At 41.0% G+C, this 25,516-nt stretch overlaps 1 protein-coding gene across 2 annotated transcripts; it reads right to left on the reverse strand.

The window, feature by feature from the left end:
* Positions 1-356: 356 nt before the first annotated feature.
* On the reverse strand, positions 357-25,505 carry LOC117291608 (pre-mRNA-splicing factor CWC22 homolog). Of its 2 annotated transcripts, none has more exons than XM_033773427.1 (21): positions 25,363-25,505; positions 23,739-24,044; positions 21,548-21,778; positions 20,033-20,188; positions 19,273-19,455; positions 18,322-18,516; positions 16,778-16,963; positions 16,081-16,209; positions 15,893-15,986; positions 15,483-15,611; positions 14,533-14,668; positions 13,594-13,715; positions 11,177-11,261; positions 9,823-9,981; positions 8,825-8,970; positions 7,783-7,860; positions 6,538-6,690; positions 6,078-6,205; positions 5,558-5,659; positions 4,730-4,905; positions 357-2,039 (listed from the first exon to the last, which is right to left on the reverse strand). In XM_033773427.1, the coding sequence occupies exons 1-21, from the start codon at positions 25,413-25,415 to the stop codon at positions 448-450; spliced, it is 4,539 nt and encodes a 1,512-aa protein (XP_033629318.1). In that variant the 5' UTR covers positions 25,416-25,505; the 3' UTR covers positions 357-447. The 2 variants fall into 2 exon arrangements, with proteins under 2 accessions (XP_033629318.1, XP_033629317.1); XM_033773426.1 differs by having other exon boundaries at positions 23,739-24,047.
* Between the last annotated feature and the right edge of the window lie 11 nt (positions 25,506-25,516).

Below are 25,516 nucleotides of genomic sequence, written 5' to 3' on the forward strand. Positions count from 1 at the left end.
GACTGAACAATCTATTGTACAAACACCACCACCACCACCCCCATTTTTTGGTCATATCAAAGGCTAAGTGCGAAATTCACGTTGTATTTACAATCCACTCTCATTTGTTAAAGACACTGGACACCTTTGGTAATTGTCAAAGACCAGTTTTCTCACTTGGTATATCCAAACATATGCATAAAATAACAACTCTATGAAAATTTGGACTAATTGGTCATCAAAGTTTGAGGAGAATAATGAAAGAAAAAACACCCTACAGGCCTGAAGTCTTTTAATTTTGGAGTGAGAAATTACCTCTTACTCAAAAAATACATTCTTCAGAGGGAGCCGTTTCTCTCAATGTTTTATACTATCAACAGCTCTCCATTGCTTGTTACCAAGAAAGTTTTTAGTCTGAGTAATTACCAATAGTGTCCAGTGCCTATAAGCTGTCGAGCGTGTCATGGCTCAGCGCCTCTCCCTAACTTGTTCACGTCGGACTCTCTCGTCTGGTGAGCGGCTGTACTGGCGTCTGCGATATTTACTTCCTTCCCTCTCAATGCTGGACGAGTCTCTTGAGTCTCTCTGCGCATAGTCCCTCTCCTTCCGTGAGCTTCGCCTCTCGACGGACGCATCCTCTCTGAAATCGGATCTTTTGTTGGATTGTCTCGCATCTCGACCATCTCGATCCCGCTGATTCTCTTTATCTTCAATTTCATCGGATCGCTGGCGTCTGCTCTGTTCGCGTCTGATTTCAGGGCGGTCGCTTCGACCTGACTTTTTGTCTGACCTTGGGGGTGACTTATCGTAGTCTCTCCTAGGGGGTTTGTCCAATTCTTTTCGACCATTTCGGGGTAAATCACGATCTTCATCGTAACGCTGACGCACAGGAGACTCTTCGCTATCGCTGTCACTCTCAGTTTGTGGTCGTCTGTTTGGAATAGGATTCTGCACCTCACGGCGTCTGTCTTTCGTACGGTCTTTACTATCGTTGTCATCTCTTGTTCGTCTGTTAGGGATAGAGTTCTGTGTGCTACGTTGTCTTTCATTTGGACGGTCATTTCTGCGGACCGGAGAGCTTTCATCACTACTACTACTACTACTACCACTTTCACTACCACTACTACTGTCGCTTTCACTATCACTATCGCTATCGCTGTTATCTCTTGTTCGTCTCCTTGGGAGAGAATTCTGTACTTCACCCCGTCTGTCTTTGGGACGGTCGTTACGCCGTACAGCCCGATCATCTTCGCCATCGCTATTACCTCGATTTCGTCTGCTTGGGACTGAATTCTGTACCTCTCGCCGTTTGTCTCTGGGGGGGTCATTACGACGAACAGCGTGACCATCCTCACCATTGCTACCGTTGCGATTTCGCCTGCTTGGGACTAAATTCTGCACCACACCTCGTCTGTCTCTGGGAGGATCTTTACGATGCACAGCACGACCATCCTCACTATCGCTATTGTCACGATTTCGTCTGCTTGGGACGGAATTCTGCACCTCGCGCCTTCTGTTTGGACGTTCATTATGGCGTTCGGCAGGCTCATCCTGACCATCGCTATCTCTGCGATTTCGTCTACTCTGGATGGCACTCTGCACCTCATGTCGCCTGTCTTTTAGGTCGCTTTCCTCTTGAGTCTTTCGGTTTTGCACAAAATTCTGCTCCTCACGCCGTCTGTCTTTGGGACGGTCATTCCGGCGTACAGCACGCTCATCTTCATCATCGCTATTATCTCGAGTCTTACGGTTTGGGATGGAATTCTGCACCTCACGTCGTCTGTCTTTAGGCCGGTCATTACGGTGTACAGTTTGCTCATCTTCACTATCATCACGAGTCCGTCTGTATGCGACGTTGTTTGGTCTATCTCGCCGACTGTCTTCTTGACGGTCACTTCTGTTTTGGATCTGTTCTCTATGGTCGATGCTTTCACTCTGCCGTCTATTGTGTCGGTCAGGTTTCTCGACGAGTTGAGCCGCACGATTGCGCACAGGTTTCTCTTTCTTGTCGTGTTTCTGCGGTGCAGATTTTCTCCTTTTTGGGTGTTTATCCTCACTCTCTGTAAGTAAAAAAAAGGAGCGATTGAAATAAGATTCAAGACATTGTGTGTTCAGATTGATTGAATTGCAAGAGTTGCAACTCTTAAACGGGATCTGATTTTTACTTGAAATGTCCACTGCGAAATGTCCATTCAAGAAATGTGTTTTTACATTTTTGTATTAATGATGTTGAGTTCATGTACTAGCACATTGGACTCTGGTAAGTCTGAGTAAGCCTTTGTTCCGGCGAAAAAAACTCTATCACGCTGTCACCATCTTGGTCATGTTCCCCGTTTGCTAACATTCATTGCGCATGGTACCAGACTATTATTTCGTACAGCCTCAGTTTGGTTACAATGAGTGAAATGGAGTATTAAAAATCAAGAAGACCATACCGTGATGAAGGTCTATTGGACTACTTGGTGGCCGTGTCTCATGGCTGAGGTTTTGTGACTCACGGGCGGTTCGAGGGATGGTTTGTTTGTTTTTTGACCAAAAAATAACAAATGCTGGTGCCTCAAAGAGAATCTTATCTTTGCTCTCTTGGCTTTGATAAGTCAGGGTTTCTTTTTGCCAATGATAATCTCAAATATTTCGGAAATTCTGAGAAAATAATCTCAGCTGAGTGGGAAAACAAGGAAGATTCCCAGCTTACTGGTTTAAGAATATTTATCCAGATTGAAAGTGCATTAGGATAACGATTCCAGCACCTCCAAAAACAATCCTGTGTGACACCGCCGCTATCAATGTTTCCATTATTATTATTATTAATGGTTATGAATGGTGAAACAGTGGACTCCATAATCAACCTCAGAGTAGGAGAGTAGGTACATACATTCAAACCGATGGACCTACAAATAAACAATGTATAACAAAAGAGGACAATAGGGTCCACATTTTGGAAAACGTGCACATTTTGGAAAACGTGCACAAAACCAATGGGAGCTGTTGCAAAAAAGTGAGTGTGGCACAGTCGCAGAGTGTGACGTGCGTGTAAGGGGTCAATAAACAAAAGAGGGATAATAGAAACGCTAGGTTCACGGTTGCAGGCATGTGAGCGTTAAATGATTTCTGCTCCTATTGACCCATTTCACCTGACGTCATCATCAGAAAAATCTTGAATGCGCCATACTGGTGGGCGTTTTCATATATAACTCTATGCATAGAATATGCTGTGCGTTATGCAGTGAAGTGCGCATTTTAGACGGCGCAGCGTTAATACACATAAACCTAACTTGCCCACCAACATGGTGAGCGTGGCACCAGTCGCCGCGTGTGACGGGCGTGCAAGGGGTCAATATATAACATTTCTTTGGTAAAAGCATTTACTGCTATACGATCTCTCCGATCTTCTAATTATTGCATGTTGCAGGTTCCCAAGAGAAGTAAATCATGGGGCGACAGGTCATTTTCCTACGCAGGCTGACCCACACTCTGGAATGATTTACCTCTGCAAATTCGCAACATTTCTAGTCTCGATACTTTCAAGATTAAGTTAAAAATCACATTGTCTAATGTCGCTTATGTGTGTGTGGTTTCCCCTCTTGTGCGACTTGAGCACCTCATTTTGGTTGATTTTGGCGCCTTATAATTATTCTTTATTATATAACACCCAAGCGGATCTTGCCATTTGATTGGAGGATTGTCCGTCACATGATAGCAAATAAAAGTACTATTGCACGCTACGTCACACACCGTGCATTTTTCGTTCCATTCGCCGTGCATTTTTCGTTCCATCCAAACAGTACTGTTGCACGCCGAGTAAAAACATCACTGCGTGCCAAGTCTTTAGTAACGCAGCAGTGTTACTGCAAGGCAAACATACTACATTCGGCTTCTGCGTGTGTCAAAATAGCTATACAGATTGCACATTGACACTGGAACAGGCCAAACCAGAAGAAACGGGTGTAATTTCACAATTAGAAATTTTAGGCCCACGCTTTGTTTGTTTTGAAAGTCGTATCCTCCAATAAAAATGACAAAGATCAACTTGGATGTTATAAAAAACAAATAATGAATGTTTTCCATTTGTGCAATAGTGCAAATATTTTCATTCGTTCGAAGACGGAATGGTCCATTCACATCGGCTCCGCCTCGTTGAATAGAACATTTTATATAACACCCAAGCAGATCCTTGCCATTTGATTGGAGGATTGTCCGTCACGTGATAGCAAATAAAAGTACCATTGCACGCTGAGTCACTCGCCGTGCTTTTTCGTTCCATCCGAAAAGTACCATTGCACGCTGGCACGCTGCCAGCGTGCAATGGTACTTTTCGGATGGAACGAAAAAGCTGAGTAAAAACATCACTGCGTGCGCGTGTCTTTGGTAACGCAGCAGGTGTTACTGCAAGAAGGCATAGTAAAATTACTAGCATTCGGCTTCTACAGTTGAAATTGTTTGTTTTGAAAGTTGTTTCTTTCAATCAAAATGACAAAGTTCTACTTGGATGTTATATAAAACAAATAATGAATGTTTTTCATTCATGCAATGGTGCGAATTATGTTCATTCGTTGAAAGCTGGAATGTTCCATTCAACTCGGCTCCGCCTCGTTGAATAGAACATTCCATCTTTCAACTCATGAACATATTCGCACCATTGCACTCATAAACATTCATTATGTGTATACCATCTTTCAACTCATGCACATCTTCGCACCGTTGCACTCATAAACATTCATTAGTTGTATATTGGTTTATTCTACTATACCTGAGCTACTGCTGTCACTGGAATCACTGCTACTGCTTGAATCGCTTGAGCTGGAGGAATCGTCAGAGTCACTGGAGATGCTGCTGCCACTCCCAGAGCTGGTATCACTCTGTACTGGACGTTGCTGCTGCATTATCACTCGCTGGTAGTTCTTCAGATGGTCTCGTAAGTCATCCCTACAATGCAAATCACAATACAATTAATAAGCCTGAGTGACAAGTGCGACTTGTGTTGTAGTCGCAACTATTTATTGCTTAGTTCGAGTCGTGACTACCGTTTCTCAACAACTCGGTTAATGGTGCCGCCACAACTACTGAAAAAAATAGTCACGACTGCTACCAAAATAATTGCGACTACCTGTTTCATGACAGCATAATTTACTTAAGTGACAACATAATTTACTTACGTAACACAATCAAACATCAGTGACACAATCCTTCAATCCTTTCAGCACAAATTTCATTATATTGGGCCTGTGGCACACATTTGCCGCAATGCATCTTGGGAATTTGTCATGACTAGTGCAGTAGAGCCATGAAACATTAAGCTCCGCCCCATTGCGTACTGACCAATCACAACCCATTGCACAACCAAAAGTCTGACACAAGTACGTTCGACATGCGTGCGCGTGTGTTGTCGCGCGCAGCAGAGTTGTGCAGAATGGCATTGGAGAGCCTCACGTGTTCTTGCTCACAGGTGCACTGTGGGCGGAGCCTAATGGATGGGTGTATTGGACCCTGACAGCAACAGAACTGTGGAACTACACAACTGATGCAAAAGTGAAATAATCAGCCAGTGTTTTTACCTCCCCGATGGTTTCAAACTTACGTGAGACCACCGAGTCCGATGGTGGTGAAAAAGTTAATAGAGAATCTTGTGTTGGCTGGGTTGTCCCTCGGCATCAAGCCTTCAAAGTACGGCTGCAAAGTCCTGTATATAAGGGAAGTGATTTGTGCAATAATTAGATATCTTTAGAGATTGCAGGAAAGAGAAGACATGGAACAGAACAACTAGAGGATAATAAGGAAAAATTGATACATGAACATTTTAAGATCACTTTTTCAGGCAAGACAATAAGGGTTGGTAGAGGAAATTTACAAAAACAAAAGCAAAGAGATCGCATGAATATGGAAACATGAGACCTCGGACAAAAATTTTTTGAGGACAATGCATGAAGAAATCATGGATACATGAATGTTTTTTAATCACTTTATTGGAAGTTGGGGCATGAGATTTACCACAAAATAATTGCATGGAAAAAAAACACCAAGTAAACTAGAGGATAATGCATGAAGGAAAAAAAAGATTGATGGAAGTTGTTAGATCCCTCTCTTAAGTCAAGACTTACGGGTCTCTCAGCCGAGTGTTCATCTTGGGTAATCCCATGTATTCGGATAACTCCTGGAAGAGGATCTTAATGAAGATACGACTGGAGGAGGTTGTGTCTTCTTCGTTCATCTTGACTGCAGCAAGAACCTACCACAAGAAAATCAGTCCAATTCAGTTACCTATAAATCTTTGCATCTTTTGTGCACAATCTTTCGCAAAAACTACGTTACTTCAGAGGGAGCCATTTCTCACAATGTTTTATACTACCAACAGCTCTCCATTGTTCATTACCAAGTAAGTTTTTAAGCTAAAAATTAATTGGAGTATAACCTATAGTGTCCAGTGCCTTTACGAAACCATCACAGCCACAGCCAATTCGAATATAGTCTTTGGTCTATGGAACTTTTGCACATTTATAACCTCAGGGTTCAAAGTAACATATAACTTCAACGAAAAAATGAAGTCTTAATATATCTCACCGTCCAGGATATGGCATCGGTATGGAGTAGATGGGAGAAGAATTTAGCGACGTTACGGAGCTTGTTGGTGTCCAAACGATGACACGTCTCGTACTGCTCTGGAAATATTGCCTCGTACTGCGCGACGTACTCACGCTTCAGCTGGCAGAACCTCTGTACAAAAATTAGTTAAAAATAAAAATTTAGAGAAATTTTTCTGCACAGAGAGGGTTTTTGTAATAGAACTGAAGATGCTAGGATTAATGACCATTTTGACTTAAACATTTTTATTTCAGTTTTAGATCGCTATTTTTATGGTTTCAAGAAAGTTACAACCCTTCATAGAAAGACATTGCATGAAAAAAATCTAATAATGATAAGTGGTAGTAATTTTAAAGCTAAATATGAATTATTTCTTGGATCCTGACATGAAGTCACAAGTGAGCTTGTTTTTTCCATTGACGTGTCATGGCCGAGCAGTCAAGTGCACTGGACTCAAGCTATATGGGTGTGGCGTAAAGCCCTTGGTCACATGTGTTGGGTAGAGAACGTAAAAGAACACATAGCACTTTTGACCCAGTATTACTGGCAATGACTGCTGGGTACAGAACAGCACCTTGTAAATCCTTATAAGGTGCTACATAAATCGGTCTCATAATTCATAAAAACCCCCATCTCTTCGTTCAAACGCCTTGAGTACCTTAAAGGCAGTGGACACTATTGGTAATTACTCAAAATAATTATTAGCACGAAATCTTACTTGGTAACGAGTAATGGGGAGAGGTTTGATGGTATAAAACATTGTGAGAAACGGCTCCCTCTGAAGTGCCATAGTTTTTCGAGAAAGAAGTAATTTTCCACAAATTTGATTTTGAGACCTCAGATTTAGAACTTGAGGTCTCGAATTCAACCATCTAAACGCACACAACTTCGTGTGACAAGGGTGTTTTTTCTTTCATTATTATCTCGCAAGTTCGATGACCCATTGAGCTCAAATTTTCACAGGTTTGTTATTTTATGCATATGTTGATGTACACCAACTGTGAAGGCTAGTCTTTGACAATTACCAATAGTGTCCAGTGCCTTTAAGGTGCTACATAAATCGGTCTCAAAATTCATAAAAACCCCATCTCTTCGTTCAAATGCCTTGGGTACCTTATTGGTGGATACATGCACTATATAATACTCAAATATTATTAATAAAACATTTCTGCGGAATCCAAATATCTACATTTTGATAACTACTAACTACTGATTTCACTGTACCTGAGCTAGAAGACCGAAGAATTTCTCGTAGGTCCTCTGTTGGGCACAACAGTCGAGAATCATCAAGCAAACCTCTTTCTGTAAACAGCAATTGAAGGAAGTAAAGAGTTATTAAGGAATAGAATAAAGGCAGAGCGACTGAAGCTCTTCACCTTGTAAAGGTGAACACAGCTTGCACGAAAAAAAAAACAGAAATAATAAATCTGATATTAAAGGGAAGGTACACCTTTGGTAATTGTCTAAGATCGAAGTTGCAAGAAAATGATGAAAGAAAAAACACCCTTGTTGGACGAAATTGTGTGCTTTCAGATAAGAATAAAAGACTTCTAGCTAAAAGCCTTTTATTATTTTAGTGAGAAATTACCTCTTTCTCAAAAAACTATGTTACTTCAGAGGGAGTCGTTTCCCACAATGTGTTATACTATCAACAGCTCTCCAATGCTTGTTACCAAGTCAGTTTTTAAGTTAATATTTGTTTTGAGTAATTACCAAACGTGTACCTTCCCTTTAAACAAAAAAAACTTTCAATGCGCCTTTTTCCAAATTGACTTCTGGCCCCATTTTCACAGAGGTACTGAATGGTACTCACTTCAGTAAGCGTATTTTATAGGTTAGCAAAACAAATTAGGCAGCCACTTGTACTATCTGTGACTAGTGTCCTGCGCCCGACTTTTGTCCTTAAGCGTCAATAGAAAACCAATCAACTCCATTCTGATAAGAGTGCCATCGAGGGCCCAATTTCATAGAGATGCTTCAGCAGAAAATATTCCTTAACATTTTTCTGCTAAGCAAATCTAAGCAGGATACCAGTTACACTTGGTACATGTAAAATGGTGTTTCTGCCGAAACCTTATTCTTCTGGTAGGCATAATATATTTGTGCTCAGCAACTTTTTGTGCTTTCTGCGAACTATGAAATTGCCAGACCGACTGTATGTGTTTTAGCAAATAACCTTATTCTGGTAGCCACAGTTTTGTTGCGCCCAGCAACTTTTTGTGCTTAAGCAGCTCTATGAAATTGCCAGAGAGAATGTAAGTGTTACCTCCTGCCCTGGTTTGAATTCCATCTTGAGCATCTTATGAGCGCATTCTTCAAAGTCCAGACTAGACTGGATAGTCAGGTAGATCGTACGACGCAACGCTATCATGTTGGTCTCTGTGGTGTCTATGATCTCCATCTTTGCTGCTTCTGCGAACAAACGAAAAGGAGAGAGAAGCAATTAACATGATAATAATAACAAGATTTATTAATATGGGATTTTAGGCATTGCATGGTGAGGTATTTTGGTTTGCAGAAACACAGTGTGTGCATCTATTTGCTGGGTAGATTATGTTCTTTTGAGAACTTGTCTTGCTTTATATTCTACTACCGCGGAGTAGAGTCTACACTGAAACTTTCGAACCCCTACAAATAGGCCAACATCTCTAACACTCTTCAGTCTACTGACGCTGACTAGAGCAAGCTAGTCCAAACGTTGAGACCAATTAAAACCTCACTTCGTAGTAGTGAAGTTTATAACGTTCAAAATGAACGCGGGCAGAGAATGCAGCTTCCCGACCTAGGAGATCCAAACCGACCAAACCCCGCTCATGGAGATCCTCCCAAGGTTGGCCAGCAATTGGCCACGCTCTCGGCCATTTTTCCATTGTAGTAGAAGCACCGTCTATGTGTGAAGGTGGCATTAGAAGCCACTATTATTTATTTATTTATTTTTTTTAATTTTATGCAAGTCGCCAGACACACAAGGCCTTAAGGCCACTTCAAGGTGTGGGCTACAAATGTTTTTTTTCAAGAGGCCGTTGCCACCTACCCCAAGGGCTGAAACAGGGTTTACCCCTTTTACAGTCCATACGGATGTAGTCTTGGGTATCATCAGTCCGAAGCCTGGCCGGTAGAGCAGAAAGCACTACCTCCCCAATTTTACGTAGCAAGTGTCACGACCAGGGATACGAACCCACACTCTGCTGGTCAAACACCAGAGCTTGAATCCGGTGCTCTTACTCGCTCGGCAATGACACGCCACAAACGTTTGTTATTCACCTTGTGCTTCAGTGTCCGACTCTTCGTCGTCGCTTTCCGATTCATCGTCTCCGTCAGAGTCTGATCCCGAGGCGTCGCTCTCCTCTCCAAGAATCTCCTTACGGATCCCTTTATATTTCTCCTCATTGTCCAGGTACTCTGGATCCTCCTTGAAGATGTCTGCAGGAAAAAATTAAGATAAATATGAAGAAAAGAAAAAAAAAAATAAATACCAAGGGGCCCATTTTCATATAGCTGTTTAACTCTTTCAGTGCCTAGGTCGTACATGTACAATCTTTTTTATGTACTCAAAAGTGCGTCAGTCATACGAGTATATACATGTTGTTAAAAGATATTATTAAAATCATATATAAAAGAAACATGTTATTACGAGACCACAAAAAGATAAACTCAAGAAATACTATTGACTTTGGGATGTACCAAGGCAACACAAATCAGCAAGATGTGGTGCCTTCAATTTGTTTGGTAAGTAAGCTTTTTTTTTAAACATATATAAAATTTTGAAAAACCTCAAAATGCATGGAATTTTAGGTTCAAAACACACACAAAAAAAGGCGAGCACTGAAAGAGTCAAGCACAAAAATAAGAAACGCACAACAAAAGTCTGCTTACCAAAATAAGGTTACCAGCCAAAGTACAATCTTTGACTGATATCCTGCTCATTTTTGCTAAGCAGGAAACTGTCAAGTAGTATTTTGTCTATGAATGTGGAACCTGTTTGCATTCAGAAGTGTGTACAAACTCAGAATTACGTAAACAATGTGAGAATACCCAGTATGTATGCTGCCAACTAGAGTTTCACATCTATCATTACTAGATAGATCAACTGAAATGATCCTAACAGTAATTGACTCTTTCAGTGCAAAGATTGTACATTTTTTGTATGTACCTGAAGCGCATCATAAATCTTACATGTACAACCCATAATATAGACCTTTATCACAGTGTGGTCATCTTGATTTAACTCCATTTCAACTCACTGTAACCAAACTGAGGCTGGGCGAAACAATAGTCTGGTGCCATACGCAATTAATGTTACCATTCATTACTGTTATTGGAAACAGGGAACATGACCAAGATAGTGGCAGCAGGGTAAAGGTCTATACATGTTATCAGGAGAGGACACTATCAATCAATTAATACAATTGACTTTGGGATGCACCACGGCAACACAAATCAGCAAGACACATTTTTGTTTGTAAGAAAGACATATTTGTGATTTTTTATACAGAATTTTGAAAACCTAAAAAAATTGCCATTTAAGGTTCAAAACGCAAACAAAAAGCGGGCACTAAACGATTTTAGGAGAAAAACTAAATTTCATTTGAATATGAGGAAGACTTGTCCCACTCACTCAGTAGATCTTCGGGTTCGTAATTATCTTCAAGCGTCAGGAGATGGGTGTACTGCTCAGACTCTTCAACAAGATCAAGACCCTCCTGCAAAACAAACAAACAAACAAACAAACACACAAACAAAACAAAACAACATTAGTAGAGCTCAAATATTTTTCGGGGGGGGGGTCCAAAAGACAACAGGGCTTGTAACTAAACATTTGTGGATGAACCCAAATTTTTTTACCAAGACCTGAATCAAAATGAGAAAGACTATACACAGTGTAAAATAGTATACAAATATTGAAGCCGAGTAAAATTGAACAGTCCAAATTTTACCGAGCAATAATATTCCTTCCATTCCACGAATTAAAGCCACTCAATATTTGTTTTATATAACTGACATATAGATCCTTGTCATTTGATGTATTTTAAAAGTATAACATTATGAAAAATCACACAAATTACTGACAACCAAAAACCATATAGCGCCTCGTAGCGGCAACAATGCACAAATCGGATCACAACCTTTTGCACAGGTGCTCCTTTGTTTTAGCAGCGGCACGGCGGCACTGTACTGCTCAAAAACATTGGGAACAAGGATGATCCTAACTGTTGAATGGGAAATGCTATTCCCATGGGCGAATAGGTTTTTTTGATCGCCGGTGCGGATGGGAGTAATAGTGAATGTCACGTGAAGTAAGTTCCACCAATCAAATGACAAGGATCTGTATGTCAGTTATATAACATAAACTATTTTTTTTTAAACAAGGAATAAAACAAGGTTGATCTCATTTGTCCCATGGTGAGTTTACTTCAATATACACAAGCATTGAACATTAAAATTTCTTTTTTAATTAAAGTTATAACACAGTGAGGTTTGTTTGTTTAATCTTTAAGACACAAGACCACAGGACATATCCAGCAGTGAGTTCACAGACGTCAAAGTAAAACCACCGAGTGTCGTGGCCAAGCGGTCTAGTTCACCAGACCCATGCTCTGGTGTTGTCAATAGCGGAGTGTGGGTTCAAATAGCAGTGTGGGTTCAAATAGCGGAGTGTGGGTTCAAATAGCGGAGTGTGGGTTCAAATAGCGGAGTGTGGGTTCAAATAGCGGAGTGTGGGTTCAAATAGCGGAGTGTGGGTTCAAATAGCGGAGTGTGGGTTCAAATAGCGGAGTGTGGGTTCAAATAGCGGAGTGTGGGTTCAAATAGCGGAGTGTGGGTTCAAATAGCGGAGTGTGGGTTCAAATAGCGGAGTGTGGGTTCAAATAGCGGAGTGTGGGTTCAAATAGCGGAGTGTGGGTTCAAATAGCGGAGTGTGGGTTCAAATAGCGGAGCGTGGGTTCAAATAGCGGAGTGTGGGTTCAAATAGTGGAGTGTGGGTTCAAATAGCGGAGTGAGGGTTCAAATAGCGGAGCGTGGGTTCAAATAGCGGAGTGTGGGTTCAAATAGCGGAGCGTGGGTTCAAATAGCGGAGTGTGGGTTCAAATAGCGGAGTGTGGGTTCAAATAGCGGAGTGTGGGTTCAAATAACGGAGTGTGGGTTCAGATGGCGGAGTGTGGGTTCAAATAGCGGAGTGTGGGTTCAAATAGCGGAGCGTGGGTTCAAATAGCGGAGTGTGGTTCAAATAGCGGAGTGTGGGTTCAAATAGCGGAGTGTGGGTTCAAATAGCGGAGTGTGGGTTCAAATAGTGGAGTGTGGGTTCAAATAGCGGAGTGTGGGTTCAAATCCCGATCATGACACTTTTGCCTTGAGTAAGGCACTAACGATAATTGCTTTGTAAAGCTGGGAAGGTAGAACATTCTGCTCTATCAGCCAGCAGCCGATTTCACGAAACTTTACGCAACTGCATAAGTCCACTTGCGCAACGTTTATGGCGCAAGTTGCTCCATAAACGTTGCGCAAGTGGACTTACGCAGTTGCGTAAGGTTTCGTGAAATCGGCTGCAGGCTTCTAGTGGATGATACCCATGCCTACATCCTTACATACTGTAAAGGGGGTTTCCCTTACTGTAAAGGGGGTTTCTCTGTTTCAGCCCCAGGAGTAGGTGGCAACATGCCCCTAATGACAGTTGATTTGGGTCGACAGCCCAAATCAGTTAAGGCATCCCCCACCTTGAAGTGGCCGTCTGACCTTAGGCGATGTCTCAAAAATTATTTTTTGTTTAACTGTATAGTTGAATTATACAGAGGCCACAGCCTATTGTCCCCTGGCCCCCTTCAAAAAATTCCCATAGAGATAAAAACTTTTAAATGGAAGTGCCCTTTGCTAATTAAAAATGGCCTTGCCCTCTCCATTCCCTCAGTGTGCGAGGCTGGGAGAGGGGCGGGTGGAGAAAAAAAACAAAGTGATCTACAGGATTCCTAAAATACATTTTAAAACAAAATCTGAATCGTGAGATACTGAAAATTAAAGTGAACACTCAATGTTCTTTACCTTGATGGCAGGGAAGTCTTTGAATCCATCTTTACGATTAGCGAAGATGACTTCCACCATGTACTGGACACGCTGTTCAATCTGGGCTTCGTGGAGGATGTTACGCAGACGCTCAAAAATCGCTAAAATAATCAAACAAAGTAAAAAATCTATTAATAATATAATATATAGTTATATTTATTGCTTTATCAAATCTACATTTGCCTGGGCTACTAGTGCTACTAATAGTGAATTCATGACTTTTGAAAACTTAGATAAGTCGAGCTACTGTTTTTCAACTACGCCGTTAGTTCTGTCGCTACGACTACCTAAAAATAGTCCCGACTACCTGCTTGGTGAACCAATTGTGTTGCTCACGACTATTCAGGACAACATTATTTACTTACGAAACACAATCAGACATCAGTGACACAATTCTGATTTTAGAGTACGGCCAGTAAACTTAAGACCCAACAAGTCCGGCAGTCTTGTGTTTTCGAGTAATAACACCTCACTGCATTTTCAATTTAAACTGATAAATAAAAATATCTTTACATTCTGTTGAGTATTGAATGGCAACCAGAAAAATGAGAAAACATCTTTTCCTAGTGCTTGTGTCAAAAACAGCTCAAATGGGAAAACTGTGTGTAAAAAAAAAAAGAAGAAGAACTATTTTGATTCTGGACTTTTTGATTCTGCCTCTAGCTACCTGACAGTCTCTGTGGTCTAATTGGTTAAGACACCGCTCTAGAATGGCAAAGGTCATGGATTTGAACACCACCCGATTTTTTTCCACAGAACTCGGGGGAAAGTGTACAGTGCTAACACACATCGGTGTATAGGGGTAAAGTTTTAACATCTATTGATTCTGGTCTTGTCCAGCAAAAGTTTTGAGCTACAAGCCCCGCAATCTTGTGGATTTCAAACCCTGGAACAGTATGAGCCCTTTGTCTTACTTACCGTGAACGCCTCTTGGTGTGACCTCCGACAATTTGAGGCCGCATTCCTTGAGGAATCCAACTACGACCTCGACGCTATCATCAGTGGGATTCTCAAGGAGCAGGGTTAAGATCTCCAGAGCGATCACTTCATGGGCCTGGAAGAATAATGAGACAGAAGATGATTTATGTCAGGACGAGAAAAAGACACTTTGAAATTTGGAAGGCAATTCTAACTTTGTGGAAACCGAGATCAAAATTTATAGAGCTGTACTGCCAAAAGGAAGTGACAAATCTGCACTAATGGTAGTGGTATGTTCTATGGACATGGCTTAAAGACATTTGGACACTATTAATAATTACTCAAAATAATTGGTAGCATAAAAACTTACTTGATAACAAGCAAGTTGAATGGAGAGAGGTTGATAGTACAAAACATTGTGAGAAACGGCTCCCTCTGAAGTAACGTAGTTTTTGAGAAAGAAGTAATTTTTCACAAATTTGATTTTGAGACCTCAAAATCAAGCATCTGAAAGCACACAACTTCGTGTGACAAGGGTGTTTTTTTTCTTACATTATCTCCCAACTTTGAGGATCAATTGAGTTCAAATTTGAACAGGTTTGTTAGTTTATGCATATGTTGAGATACACCAAGTGAGAAGACTGGTCTTTGACAATTACCAATAGTGTCCAGTGTCTTTAATTCCCAGCTCGGGCCATATGTGAGTGGAGTTGTGTGTTGGTTCTCTCCAGAACCACCATTTATCTTCACTCTTGAAAAATCAACCACTTTCAAACACTCGAACTTGTGGCCACGTCGTTAGCAATTAAGCTTCTCAGCTGCCAGTAAGGATGAGTAGCCTCCCAAATTATTGTTATTATAAGCAGAATCGGACAAAAACGCAGTTAGATTTTAGAGGATGTTGAAGAAGCTTTGTAATTATAAAAATGGTGGATTGCTGTACTACTTACTACTTGCTGGTTGACCAAATGAGCAATGAAGCGTGTTGACGACAGGCACATAGTCTTGTCATTACGACGGAATCCCTTCTTGAAATTGATGATGAGGCGACGGAGAACTAGCTCACCATTCTGGGGAAACTACACATGGAAACAAAAACACAAAAGTACAAATAAATTGTTTACTGATGAGCAAGTAATCTAGTATGGTTAGTTGCAACTTGGACAGCGAGCTACTTGTTAACCTTAGCCAGGTGCTACATAAATCTGTCTCATAATTCAAAAACTTTTGTCTTATAAATAATTCTGATTGTTGGTATATAAGACTCCGTCATTTATAAAATTGGAAATGGCGACAAACAAACAAACAAAACATAAAATTCATGAGCAACTATGGTTTTAAACCAAAAACAACTTCTTACCTTGCAGTTGATGATTGCAACAAGAGCTGCATACACATTAGTGAACGTCGGAGAGGCTGTCTGCGCTTGAATGATGGAGCGAGTCAACAAACCCCTATTAAATTGAAAAAGAAAGAAAAACAATTACAAAATTAGCTGAAACTTTAAAAAAATGAGCCAGGTATCAGAAGTAGTGTTGCGACTTTTACCTTCCTCTGACGATATTCAGCTGCAGCAGTTCTTGGACAATGTTGCCGATGTTGGAAACGTTAGTCTTGTTGATCAAGCCGTTAATACTCTTCTTCAGGGCTTCCCATGCCAACCGCTGGTATGCAAGACTACAATACAAGAAAGGAAATAGAGTGTACAGATGATTTATTTAATTTTTAAATACACACCACCATAAGCGCCCATCACAGGACCGATAACCCATTCATCCCCCCAAAAAAATTATTTTCGTCATACTGAGGGAAAAGTTCATATGATCTCAATCCCAGCCTGTAACACAAAATTGCGCTCGGGAAAAATCACACACCTAGAAAAATCAAGGTATGCTTTTTTCCACATGCCTGTGATTTTCAAATTTTCAATGGAGTAAGCCTACTCGGAATTGCAGCTACGCATGTCTGTTACTGCTGACAACGCAACTTGTGACCTTTCCTGTGACCTTTTGACAATACCCGCTGGTATTGTCTAAAGGTCACGGGAGATAGACAAATTGCGTTGTCAGCAGTAACGGACAGCCGCAGCTGCAATTCCGAAAATAGGCTTATAGGTAGTGGATTTCACATCTGTAAAGTAAAAAGTTGGAATCAGTTCACCAGTTTAAAAAAAACCCTGAATTTTAAACACATAATCTTTAGATCTACTGGGGCAGGAGAAGTGTAATTATTATTATGGTCGTACCTAGATTTATCCGATATCTGTGCTTGCATCAGCTTGAGCTTGGCCGGGGGTATGTAGGCTCCGCCTGTCTTGCTCTGAAGGGGCGTGTCCACCGTTTCTTTCCGCTTTCTCTTCTCTGGGGGCTGCTCCTTCTCTGGCTCGGGCTTCTCCGCTCGCTCAGGGCGTCTCTGCTCTCTCTGTTCTCTCCTAGAAGTGAAAGAAACGTTGGCTTGAAATAAAATAATGTTCTATAATAGTGATGATGGCCAAATTTCATACAGCTGCTTTAACAAAAAAGTGGCTTAGCAAAAAAAAGAATTAGCAGGATACCAGTAAAAAAATGTCAATGTGAAATGGTATTTTGGCTCGTAATCTACTTCTGGTAACCAAAATCGTTTTGTGCTTGGCTTTTTTGTGCTTAAGGATCTCTATGGAAAAAGGCTTCGGGCCTATTCATTTAAATGAAGTGCCGTGGCTGAGCAGTTAAGAGCACCGAATTCAAACTCTGGTGTTTCTGATCAGCAGAGTGTGGGTTCCAATCCCCAGCCGTGACACTTGTGTCCTTAAGCAAGACACTTAACCATTGCTTCGTCCTTCGGATGGGACGTACAGCCGTTGGTCCCATGTGTTGTGTAACGCATGTAAGAGTCCCCCAGTGCACTTTTCGAAAAGAGAAGGGGTTTGCCCCGGTGTTCCTGGCTGTGGATGCTGTATGCGCCGTAGCACCTTGTAAACCATTATAAGGTGCTAAATAATTGGGTCTCAAAATTCATCACTGCAATTACCTATCTTTCTGAAAGTTTGAATATACTCAGCGCCTTGAGTACCTTGTTTGGTAGATACGTGCGCTTTATAAGACTTTGATATTATTATTATTATTATTATTATTATTATTATTAAATGATCCAATAACAACCAATAGCTGGGTTTAACAACAATAATTCTTACTGTCCATACGATGAAAAAAAAAAAACTTTGTGAACACACGATGTAACACCCAGCGTCTCGTTAAAGGGATGCTACAGTGAATTCAAATAAAACAGTTAATTTTGCTGTCATTTATTTCTGATGAACATCAATAAAATGTGTTTTGTTTTTTTCCCGAAATATCTCACTTGCGTAATTAGCGAATAAGTCATGCCCCCCCCCTTTTGTGGATTGTTACCGCCCCCTACCATCGACGTCGTGTCGGGAATTCAAACATATCGTCGGCAAAAAGAGTCTGGTCCCTGACTAGGTACCAGGCCACACAGTGCACACGTCTCTATATGCACACTGCCAGGGGGCCCGACGGCTCGGGTTACCGACATGATTTCACGTTTATGCAAATGAAGGCTCCCTTTTAGTGGCGGGGTGGGATCCCCTAATCTCTTGAAAACCATTTTTAAAATACTTGCGCATTTAATACAAAATATTTCAGGTTTAAAAAGTCATGTTTAATCGTTTAAATTAATCGTTTAAAAACACTGCAGCCACCCTTTAACAGTGTTATACCATTTTTAATTGGCCAATTTTGAATAAACCAATTCAAATCAAATCAAACCAAAATCAAATGAAAGTCTTACATTGGCTCTCTCGGACCCTCATCCCGTCTGTGTCGAGACTCCTCCTGCGTCCGGTGGAAACGTCTCTTACGGAAGTTCCGCTCAGCATCACGGTACTCCTGCTCCTCGTCTCTGTCTAGTGGACCTTTGCTCCCACGACCTCTCCGCTCATGCTCTGCATCGTGGGTTCTTTTACCATCTTCGGCGCGTCGACGCCTAGATTAGATTAGATTGGAGTTATTTATCTATCATGTAGACATGAAAAGTGTTTTCAAAAGGGTCACTTGACTAACGGGGAAAAAGTCACGGTGCTGTACAATGACAATAGACGTTTGTTGATATTGCACCTGGCTAATATTGGAGACCCCCCTTGCATATTTATCAAATGTGTGTCGTGGCTTAACGGTTATGAGTATCAGATGGATGCTGCATCAGATGGGACGCAAAGGTCTTGGTCCAGTGTGTTGTGTAATGCACGTAAAGGAACCCAATGCACTTCATTGAAAAGAGAAGGGGTTGGCACCCGATGTTTTTGGTTTGATTGGCTGCATATTGCGCCACAGCACCTTGTAAAAACATTACATGGTGCTATGTAAAAGGAGTACATGTAGGTCTCATAATTCAAACATAGTCCAACATACCATGCTGGAAAATACTGAATTGAAACGCATTGAGTGTCACTGAGTGACAAATATAATTATAAGAAGCTACTATTTTCAAACTGGTTAGTGCGCTGCCAGTGTGAAATGACACATTTGACCCAATTCACCTGACGCCATCATCAGAATAATCTTGGATGCGCCATTTTGGTGGTCATTGACACTGTGAGTTATTCAGTGAAATGTGCATTTTAGGCAACGCAACATTTACTCGGACGTAAATCTATTGACCACCAAAATGGTGAGCGTGTCACAATCGCTGCGTTTGAAGTGCATGCAAGGGCTAAATACATGACAAAACCAGACACCATACCTGGAGCGTTCTGGAGCCTCCTCTTTCTCTCTCTTGCCTCTGCTACTTTCCTTCTGTTTCTCGCTCTCAGACTCCTCATCATCGCTTCCAGTAATCTCCCCGCTCTCAGCCGAGTCGTGACCGGCTGTTCTCTTGATGGTTGTGCCCACAATACTCTTCATGCCCCCCGCTTCAAAGTCCTCTCTGAAATCAAAAGAGAAAATATTGCCCTCAAAAAGTATTGGATGATCCCTATCAATTTTCATTTTGGTTTTACCCGTATACACCGATCGTGTGTGTGAGCACTGATACTCAGTACTTTGCCAAGTCCTGTGAAAAAAATCACAGGCAAATTGCTTGGGTGCGTTTCGAACCCACGACCTTTGCGATTCTAGAGCAGTGTCTTACCAACTACTGTAGACCACCGAGACTGCCCGGTAGCTAGAGGCAGTTCGAATCCTAAATTTCAGCAACAGGTACCCAAGCCTACATCCGTATGGACTGTAAAGGGGGTAACCCTGTTTCAGCCCTTGGGAGTAGGTGGCAACGGCCCCTGGAAGAACAAAAATTGTAGCCCACACCTTGAAGTGGCCTTCAGGCCTTGTGTGTCTGGCAAATTACATTAAAAAAATATTTAAAAAAATAGGAACTGCGACGATTTAATAGATGTTAAATTTGCATCGGGGATACCCATATACACTGATGTGTAGCACTTTACACTCAGTACTTTGCCGAGTTCTGTAAAAAAAATCACAGGCATACTACTCTGATTGTGTCTTACCTCTCATAGGATGCGGATCGATGTCGTTGTCTTCCTTCGTCGGGCTTATGGATGCGGCTTTGTAAGACGGACTTGACCCGGTCTGTACGCCAGGAGTAGCTATCATCGCTATCTGATTGGCCTTCCTCCTCGTCACTGTCGTTATACGCTTCAGGTCTGAGACACGCAAAAAATTTAACTGTTCAGTGAGCGAAGTTGTGTGACGATCTTTAAACTGACCAGATAGAGTGAGGCAGAGGGATGTCTGTGTGTCTTTTGGCTACCCTCTTTTAAAGGCAGTGGACACTATTGGTAATTACTCAAAACAATTTTTAGCATAAAACCTTTCTTGGTGACGAGTAATGGGGAGAGGTTGATGGTATAAAACATTGTGAGAAACGGCTCCCTCTGAAGTGCCATAGTTTTCGCGAAAAAAGAAATTTTCCACGAATTTGATTTCGAGACCTCAAAACTTGGTCTCGAAATCAACCATCCAATTGAACACAACTTCGTGTGACATGGGTGTTTTTTTCTTTCATCATTATCTCGCAAGTTTGATGACTGATTGAGCTCAAATTTTCACAGGTTTGTTATTTTATGCACATGTTGAGATACACCAACTGTGAAGGCTAGTCTTTGACAATTACCAATAGTGTCCACTGCCTTTAAATTTTGACAACTTGCTTTATCTGTCATTGTACATGTAAATGTATTGTAAGTGAAGGATTTGGACACCAAGTTTTTAAGTTTCCAGCAAATTTGAACACCCTTTAAAGTATCCCTCTACTGCCACTTCCTAGATTTTTATTGTAAACTTGTGTTGGATTCCCGGCTACACGGCAGCTAAGGTTCATATGACTTCTGGGCCCAATTTCATAGCGCTGCTTAGCGGCTGATTTTGTGCTTACTGTGCAATTTCTATTTCATAGCGCTGCTAACCGTAAGCAACCGAACGAAAAGGCATGCTAACCTTCCGGTGCTTACTGCACGAAAATAAATGACGTCACAATGCAAATCCATGGTAAACACGCAATATGGCCGCCCAATTTTTCTGCTAACCTGTGAAATACGCTAAGGCTTGAGCAATTTTTTTTTGCTACAGTAAGCACGTAAATTTGCTTACCGTCAAGCAGCGCTATGAAATTGGGCCCAGATGGCACCTTTGAGAAAAGATAATGACTAATACTATAATAGGGAAATCGCCAACATAGGGCTGGATAGCTCAGTTAGTAGAGTGCCATTACGTTCATCCAAAAGTTGATTAGCTCAAGTCCTACTCCAGTAAATTTGTCTTTGTTCAAACCCAAAATGCAACATAAGTAACTGTGGAATGGCACCTTCGAGAAAAGATAATGACTAATACTATAGTAGGGAAATCGCCAACATAGGGCTGGATAGCTCAGTTGGTAGAGCGCCATTACGATCATCCAAAGGTTGATTAGTTCAAGTCCTACTCCAGTAAATTTGTCTTTGTTCAAACCCCAAATGCAACATAAGTAACTGTGGAATGGCCTTAAAACAAATCTCTTTTTGTACCTGCTGGGTTTTTTCTTTTTCTGCTGCTCCCTTGCTTCCTCTTCCTGCAAGTCCTGATACATGTCCTTATCATCTGGACCGATTGAGAGCTCATCGTCAGACGGTTTCCCGATACTAAGAGTCTCCATAGGCTCTTCATCCTCTTCTGCTGACCTATGACCTGAACCCGTTGACCCCTTATCTTGTTGTGCGGGTGATCTTTGAGTGGTTGCTGGAGGCTTCCTTTGGGATCTAAAGGGGGAAGGGCGTTGAAAGGAATGACAAAAGTCAGAGAGTATAAAACCTTTACTTTAGCAGGCTCAGAGTTCTGTGGTCCAAAGAGGTGAAAGGCAGGGGCAGAAACTTCAGGGCTTGAATTTGAATTTGGTAAAATTCCACAAGACCACTGGGCTTGTACATCAAAATGTTTACTGGACCAGAATTTATTTCACAAGATCAAGATCTTTATGAGAAAGAGCTTTCCACACTGTTTAACATGTAAATTGTGTTTACTTGAACAAACACTAAGAGAAGATTTAAAGGCAGTGGACACTATTGGTAGTTACTCAAAATAATTGTTATCATAAAACCTTTCTTGATTACGAGTAATGGGGAGAGGTTAATAGTATAAAACATTGTGAGAAATAGCTCCCTCTGAAGTGACGTAGTTTTTGAGAAAGAAGTAATTTTCCATGAATTTGACTTCGAGACCTCAGATTTAGGATAGAGGTCTCGAAAACAAGCATCTGAAATCACACAACTTTGTGTGACCATATGGTGCGACAAGGGTGTTTTTTTTCTTTCATTAGTATCTCGCAACTTCGACAACCGATCAAATTTTCAGAGGTTTGTTATTTTATGCATATGTTGAGATACACCAAGTGAGAACACTGGTCTTTGACAATTACTAATAGTGTCCAGCAGCTTTAAATCTCATTTGTCTTATGGGTTAGTATATTTTGATTCTCACTGGAATTAATAGTGAAAATACCAGACTCAAAGTCAACATTTAAATTGAACGTCATTTCTTTCTGCTCAAGATATTACACAGTGACTATTATTCAAATGATGAAATACAAGACTGTCGGAATTGTCAGGTCATGACACTGTAAACGGCCTACATGTGATTTCTCTACAAAAATGACAAGGTGGCTCACTTGAAGGTGATATTGGTAGGGATATTCCTACCAGTATTCCATCCAAGTGAGCCACAGTACCATTCTTGGAGAGAAATCACATCCTGGCTGTTGACAGTGTGAGTTTACTGGCTCGAGGTCAAAATCGCCAGCTTTGGGCTGGTGGTCCAGTGTCACATTAGAGCCCTGAACCTGGACTGTACCCCAACCAAGTGATGGCATGCAAATACTTGCCAGAGATTATTTGAAACTTTAAAACCACTTTTTTTCAAGAACCATCTCATCTCCCAGTATAAAGCATAGTTTGCTTCGTCTTTTCCTTTTTTTCATAACTTTCGCTTTAACTGGCTTTCTGTTGCTTGCATTATCACTTTTATTAGCTGTGTCGTTGAATCACTCGTATGTTTTGTATGTCCGTTTGAAGTCCATTAAGTTTTGTCCACTCAATTCTTTATTTTGTTTTGTATTGTGAATTTTGTCTTCCTTTTTCAGAATTGTTGATAGATAAATATATATTTTTCTGTGTTTATGGCATTCCGTTTAAAAGCTTTGAACAGCTACCTGAGCGGAATGTTTTCAACGGAAATGGTATTTTAACTTGTTTATAATGCAACTGTTCACCTTGAATGTAGATTTGATATGTGTACACTTCTGAATTTCTCGTAATTATCGATTCAAAAATCAGGCCCCAACCTAAAGGTTTTGAAAAACTAAAAACACTTCTGCCGTTGAGAGCGCGCGTCAAAGGACAATGCGGCTGATGTCATCTCTGGGAGCTTGCTTAGTTATGCCTCCACGCTGCAACAAAGCGGCTTTACAAATTGGAGCTCCCACAGATGACGTTTTGAGAGTGATTACGAAACAGGGCTTTTTGCAAATCTCTCAGAAAAGCGCTGGATAAGGGCATTCAAAATGATTGTGTTTTTACACAATTGAAATCTTGTTATAGTCATATGACTCGATTTCCCTATTCTTTGAAAACATTTTAAGTGAATTTCAGGAAAGTTTACGACTTGACATTTTCGTTCTAGCAGGTCTTTAAGTGCTTATTCATGTTGGGACAAAAAAAATTGTACCTAGATGTGGTCTCAGGCGGAGGTTCTTCAGGACTCCTTGGAGCGATCAACGTCTCCGTTTTCTCCTCTTCTTTATTATCCCTCCTTCCCGTTGAGGATCGGCGCCCTCTGTTGTCGACTGCCTCATTCCTACGCCTTCCAACATTGTCCTGGGAGTTCCGACGACGGTCGTGGCGGACAACCTCCGCTGCGGAACTACTACTACTGCTGCTGTTACTTGAGCTGGAGTCACTCCCACTGGAATCGGAATCACTGCTACTACTGCTGCTACTGCTGCTGCTACTGCTGCTGTGTCTCTTCTTTCTGCTGCTGAAAAAACAGAGGGTAGTAAAATATTAACTGGGTCTAATTGTCAATTTTAAGCTTATTTTACATTTGTTCTTTTACAAATAGATTGCTCTGTTAGCATGCCAAAGATTGATCTGAGACAAAAGTTAATTTACTTGCTAGCTTTTCCTTTGTTTTGTTTTTTTGTCCGGTGCCCATAACCACTTGTCAATAACAGTACGATCAATTGCTACAATTGAAGGAACCCAGCGTGCGTGCTTTGAAAACAAGCAAGTTGTTAAGATCAATGGGACATTGAGAAAGTTCACACTAAAAAGTCATTTTTTTATTTAAAAATCAAATAAGCTAATTATAGAAGTAGTGATTTTTTTTATAACAAATCCAGGCGTAGGGCTTTCTAGAACTTCAGAAGCATTAGATCAGTAAGTTTCATGATGCAGATCGATGCACACGTTTTTTTTTCTTCTTAAAAAAAAGCGCAAGAATTTTCTCTCAATCAAAGGTGCAGGGGCCAAGGATACAGAGTGGATTGGACCAATTTATAGGGCTAGACAACCCTAACCCTCGGTCCAATCCACTCCGTATCCTTGGCCCCAGTGCGTCTGATATCAAAATCTTTCGCTTTTTTTAAAAACCATCTGAAACGATCTGCATCATGAAATTTACCGATCTAATGCTTCAGAAGTTGCAGATAGCCCTTCACTTGGAATTGTTCAAATAGGTATCACAGGTTTTGAGTAATAATCAAATGAATGTTGATTGTAAATTTTCTCAATTACCGCTCTTTTTTTAGCGCTACACACTACTAATGCCGATTGTCCCCGATCGTGTGCGTATTTTTGTCCCAGGACAAGATTTAGATATCAGACGCGCCTGGGCCAAGGTGGCACAAAAAATGCAACTGACGACGCCTGACTGACGATAACTGCGGACAAGACATTTTTTAATTAAATGCACTTTTTTAAACAACATCTGAAAATAGGTAAACTGATTCAAAAGTAAACTTCACAGCTGAGCAGATAAACTTTCTCCTGACCTTGTTCAATTGTTGACATAATTAATGCATCATTCCCATCGAATCGACCAAATAAATACAAACAACCAATATTTAGGTCGAGTTTGGACATATAAACTAATATTGAACTGGCCCCACGCACTACATGCAGGATTCATGTGGTGTTGAAAGCATGGATGAGTAAAAAACTAACACTCAGTATCAAATTCAATATCATTCAAAATCAAACTGCGTCGACGTGCTGTTCAAAATACTCGGCGACACGTCTTTCTCTGGCAGTTATCGACGGAAAAATTACTGCCAAAAAATACTCAAACTTACCTTGGACTCCGTGTCGACGCTTTGTTCGTATGTACTCCCATTTTGTGTAACATATGCTATTTCTCGATCCTTTTATGAATATTTCGACAGAAATGAACTAGAAACGTTGTCCTCGCTTTTCACTTCGGATGCGAGATCAGACGAGGGCATCTGC

Source organism: Asterias rubens, chromosome 6, assembly GCF_902459465.1.
Source record: "Asterias rubens chromosome 6, eAstRub1.3, whole genome shotgun sequence".
NCBI lineage: Eukaryota > Metazoa > Echinodermata > Asteroidea > Forcipulatida > Asteriidae > Asterias > Asterias rubens.

Coding starts and splice junctions, on each gene's coding strand:
- LOC117291608 (XM_033773426.1), bottom strand. CDS start 25,415: ATGTTACACAAAATGGGAGTACATACGAACAAAGCGTCGACACGGAGT. Junction 11,262..13,593: donor AAGACTTCCCTGCCATCAAG/GTAAAGAACATT, acceptor TTTGTTTTGCAG/GAGGGTCTTGATCTTGTTGA. Junction 4,906..5,557: donor ATCGGACTCGGTGGTCTCAC/GTAAGTTTGAAA, acceptor TTTGCATTGTAG/GGATGACTTACGAGACCATC.